The sequence below is a fragment of the Echinops telfairi genome, unplaced genomic scaffold (assembly GCF_000313985.2).
Source record: "Echinops telfairi isolate 266 unplaced genomic scaffold, ASM31398v2 ScPeMD7_40;HRSCAF=151, whole genome shotgun sequence".
NCBI lineage: Eukaryota > Metazoa > Chordata > Mammalia > Afrosoricida > Tenrecidae > Echinops > Echinops telfairi.
In genome coordinates, this window is record NW_022103938.1 from 352,790 (window position 1) to 358,068 (window position 5,279).

At 41.8% G+C, this 5,279-nt stretch overlaps 1 protein-coding gene across 1 annotated transcript in view; it reads right to left on the reverse strand.

The window, feature by feature from the left end:
• LOC123521701 (C-type lectin domain family 4 member A-like) overlaps positions 1-5,279 on the reverse strand; it is a 42,937-nt gene that overhangs the window by 8,914 nt on the left and 28,744 nt on the right. The window contains exon 2 of the mRNA XM_045290524.1: positions 4,366-4,464. Within this exon, the coding sequence (XP_045146459.1) occupies positions 4,366-4,464 (99 nt within the window). The remainder of the gene's footprint in view (positions 1-4,365; positions 4,465-5,279) is intronic.

A 5,279-nucleotide genomic window follows, 5' to 3' on the forward strand; every position in this document is an offset into this window, starting at 1 on the left:
AGAGGGGGTGGGAAAGTTGTTTACTTTTGGGGAAAATACTTGACATTACTTTTATGAACACCCAGGGGGGAGAATCTGCCCTGTATTAGCATGCATTTTACACCAAATTCCTTTTCAGTCCTTGGTTACCCAGGCCCCATACAACAGGCTACTTGGACTTTAGATTTTTTTTTCCTTCTTTAAGTGTACAGCATACTGCATAGGCCACATCAAAAAGATCTGTGTCAGAAAGCCCACCAAGTGAACCTGACTTTACTGTGAACGCACGTGTTGCAGATGAAAGGAACTGAGATACAGCTTTGGAGTCAAAGCTGAACAGTCCTGGTGAGAGACGAGGAAGAGGACTGCCCTCCAAGATCGTGGATCTGGACAGCACTGGGCAATTCAAGATTAACATACATTTGCCATTTTAATATTTTCTTGGGATATAAAGACGTGAATTAGTTTTGCAGACATAGTTCTCCAAAGGGAATGAGTGTTATTGAACTTTGGGTGCCCTGTGTCTAACCCTCATTGTTTTGTTAAACGATTCAGTCACTTCAGTTGTTAATGGGTATACGTGAACCTAGGCTCCCTGGTGGTGTAGTGGTTATGCATTGGGATGCAACAGGAAAGGTTGGCAGTCAAAACCTCCAGTGGCACCATGGGAGAAAGACTGGGCTTTCTACTCCTGTAGACAGTTACATAAGGTCTTCCTTATGTTCACTTATACCTATTAAAAAACTTAAGTGACTGAATTCAGGAGATGACATAGAACAAGGGATATCATTACAGATGTCAGATGGATCTTGGCTCAAAGTAGAAAATACCAGAAAGATGTTTACTTGTGTTTTATTGACTCTGTGCAAAGGCATTTGACTGTGTGGACCATAATAAACTATGGATAATCTTGAGAAGAATGGAAATTTCAGAACATTTCATTGTGCTCATAAGGAACTTATACATGGATCAAGTTCATGGATCAGTTCTGCCAACAGAACAAGGGAAAGATGTGAGTCAAGGTTGTATCCTCTCAGAATATGTGTTCAGTCTTTATGGTGAGCAAATCATCAGAGGAACTGGATTTTATGGAGAACAATGTGGCATCAGCATTGGAAGAAGGCTCATTAACAATCTGCAACATGCAGATGACACAAGCTTGCTTGCTCAAATTGAGGACTTGAAGCACTTACTGATAAAGATCAAGAACTGCAGTCTTCAATATGAATTACAACTCAATATCAAGAAGACCCAAATGATCACAACTAGACAAATAGACATCATGATAAATGGAGAAAAGGTTGAAGTTGTCAAGGATTTTGTCTTCCTTAGATCCACAATCAATGCTTGTGGAAGCAGCAAAGAGATCAAAAGACACGTTGCATGGGTAAGTCTGCTGCACAAAACCTCTTTAGAGTATAGAAGAACAAGGATGTTACTTTGAGGATTAAGACATGCTTTTCCCAAACCATGGTATTTTCCATTGCATTACATGCATATGAAAGTTGGATATTGAATAAGGAGGACTGAAGAACTAATGCATTTGAATTGTGGTGCTGGAGAAGAATATTGAAAATATCATGGGCTGCTAGAAAGACAAACCAATCTGTATTGTAAGAAGTAAGGCCAGAGTGCTCCTTGAAGGCAAGGATGGCAAGACTTCATCTCACCTATTTGGGACATATTGTCAGGAGAGACAAGTCCCTGGGGGACATCATGGCTGGTAAAGCAGAGGGGCAGCAAAGTAGAAGAAGGTCCTCAACCAGATGAATTGACACCATGGCTACAACTATGGGCTCAGGCATAGGAACAATTGTAAGGATGGGCAGGACCGGGCAGTGTTTCCTTCTCTTGTGCATTGTGTTGCTAAGGGCGTAGCAGGCTAGATGGCACCTAACAAGTGAATGTCTCATGTCTTACTTTCTCATATATGAATATTCCCCTTATCTCAACAGTATGTTAAATCCTACACCATTGACTAGTTTAATGATACTATGATTAGAATTACCAATTGCCCCATGGAAGTTACGTCTATTATTTCTCAAAAAGCTGATAATGCTGCCACCAAAGTGAAATGGCGATATTTATATAAACCTTAGATATAGGAATGGATTTTGAGCTCACACTTAAGCATAACCTAAGAACAATCAGTCCTTATGTTGTGACCCTTCTCCATACTGACCTTCATGAAGTGATCATTGAAGATATGGGTGCTATAACAAAGTGTGGTTAAGAAACAGATGATGCCCAACTATCAGGAATTTATTTCTATATTTTTATTTATTTATTTGAAATCATTTTATTAGGGGCTCATACAACTCTTATCACAATCCATACACACATCAATTTTGTAAAGCGCATTTGTACATTCATTGCCCTCATCATTCTCAAGACATTTTCTCTCCACTTAAACCCCCGGCATTAGGTCCTCATTTTTCCCCTCCCTCTCTTTTCCCCCCTCCCTCATGAGCCCTTGATAATTTATAAATTGTTATTTTGTCATATCTTTCCCTGTCCGATGTCTCCCTTCACCCACTTTTCTGTTGTCCATCCCCCAGGGAGGAGGTCACATATAGTTCCTTGTAGTCAGTTCACTCTTTCCTACCTATTTCTATATTTTTAAATTAAAATTTTCCAAAATGTATATTAATATAGACAACTGAATAGATAAGCCTTTCTGACACAGTGCATCTGATTTGACTGTTTTACCAATAAGGATTGACTTTGCCAATTAAGTTATATTGTGCCATTGTTAAGGCAAATATGCGAGGGAACTAGAGTCTAGTAAGAATGAAAAACAAACCAATCTTTCTTTCCCATGTTCTTTCCTTAAGCCAACAAAATCCCCAAAGCCTCAGTAATCTATTTATTGTGGAAGTATTGAAGAAGATTTTGTTGTTTCTTTGTCTCTCATGGGTTTCTCTGAGTGATCAGTTGGTAGTGAAGAATCTGGCATTCCCCAAAGAGAGATGTAGTCCTTTTGAGAAGTTTCTGAGGGGTAATCTGATGCCTTTGTTTACGTTGGAGGATGACCAGACCTTATTTTAGGGTGAGGTCAGCTATACCTGAGAGTCCTAGGGTTGGAGGCTATGGTCCACCAGAAACACCAACCGTATGGTGATCATCAGTTGACTAGTACTGAGATGCTGAGACCCACCAAGCGGGAAACCGATCCATCAGTGGTCCTATCTAACTGAACTGGTTACGCGTAGTGACTTCCAACTCCCGGGGGTCTGCGGGTTGCAGAGCAGCGCAACCTGCACCTCCTGGAACTTGCAAGCTTGTCACTTTTTAAAAACAGATCACCAGGCTTTTCTTTCAAGGTGCCTCCGAGTGGATTAGACCCACCAACCTTTTGGTTGGTAGTTGAGTGCTTCACTGTTTGCAGCCACCAGGGACTCCTGCGTATGTAATGGAGCCCCACTAAAAGCACTGACCATGGAGCCTAGGGTGAATTTCCTTGGTTGACAAAACTCCCCATGTGTATCTTCAGTGTGTGCCTGGCCAGTGCACCACCTGACCACAGCCTCAGTGGCCTGACTTCTCTCCTGAAGAGAAACACGGACCCACGTTACACAGATTTTCCCTATTCACGAGCACAATAATTCATTTTACACTTACCTGGAATTAATTGAACTGCATACAACATTCAAAAGACCACCTTCACTCTCCCTCTATGCGAAACATGTTGGCTTACTTAAGCCATATTTCACCATTCACTTTTTATTCTGATCTGAAATCTCTATATATTTATTACTTACTTAGTTCAGGACTGTGTGGGTAGGAAGGAGTCCTGGTGATCCTATGGGTTAGGTGTTAGGCCACTAAACACACAGTTGGCAGTTCAAACCCAACAGCCAGTCCAGGGGAGACAGTTGAGGCTGTCTGCACCAGAAAACACTTGAAGTCTCAGAATTATTCTTAGGAAAAAAAAAAGTGTTTCTCAGAATTTAGGCTTGAGGAATTGTTGGGTGAGGAGAGTGGGCTGGGCTAGGGAAACCTGGAGAGGATTTTAAGGGAAAAAATGTTGAGATTTAATACTTTAATTTTGAGATATCTATGGGGTTGTGCGATAAACATTGGGCTATTAACCAAAAAGGCAATGATTCAAACCCACCAGTCCCCGCAGAGGGGAAAAATGAGGCTCTACTCCTGCGCAGTCTCTGTAACCCTAGTAACAGGTCTACTCTGTGTCCCACATCGGGTCGCTGTGGGTGGAAATAGATTCAATGGCAGTGGATTTTATTTTAGACTTCTAACTACACAGTTTAAGAGAGCCATAAAACAAGCCAGCCTGGAGCTCAGAAGTTGCAGTTCTGCAGATACACACTAGCAGACTGAGAGCTGGATTATTAGGAAAGGATGATTATTATTTCAAAGGGGTACCTTGCAGTCCCTTTCTCTGATAGCGGCAGGTCAAATGTTCATACTCCGGGTGATCAGTCAGCCTCTTGCCGCTTTGGTTACTCAGAGAATTATGGATCACTGGAAAAAAGGAAGAAGATTAGTTCTCATTACGTATCTTTTTAGTGTGTCTTCAAAAAACAAACTCGCTGGCATGAGTCATTGCTGAACCCGAGTGACCCCCATAGGTTTCCGACACTGTAACTGTTCATGGGAACAGACAGCTCACAGTTTCTCCCACAGAGCTGCTGGTGGTTTCGAACTACCCACCATACAGATTGCAGCACAGTACAACCCAGTATACTTCCATGGTTCCTTTTTTACTATATCTAGGTGGGGCTACCGAGCCTTACAAATTCTTACGTCTGTCTTTCCCTCCGACCCACTTTACTCAAACTGGCCTCAACCTAACCTCATGGTTCTTTCTATGAAAGCCCTAGAAAAAGTGTTTTGTTAATCCTGCCTTCTTAAAGTTTCCTGTAAATTTGTAAACATATTTTGGTCTCCTTCTATTAGGATGCCAATTGTAAACTACAGGGAAGGAAACCGAACGTGTTCTCACCCTGAGAGCCAGGACCTACCAGAGTTGCTCACGCCTTCTTCTTCACTTTATTATTATTATTATTAAAAGATCATTTTATTGGGGGATCTTACATCTCTTATAACAATCCATCCATCCATTGCATCAAGCACATTCATGCTTTTGTTGCCATCACCATTTTTTTCCCCTCTCCGACGTATCCCTTCACCCACTTTTCTGTTGTCTGTCCTCCAGGGAGGAGGTCACATATACTTCCTTGTAATTGGTTCCCTCTTTCCAACCCACTCTCTCTCTCCCCTCCCAGTATCACCACTCACACCACTGGTCCTGAAGGGATCATCCGCCCTGGATTCCC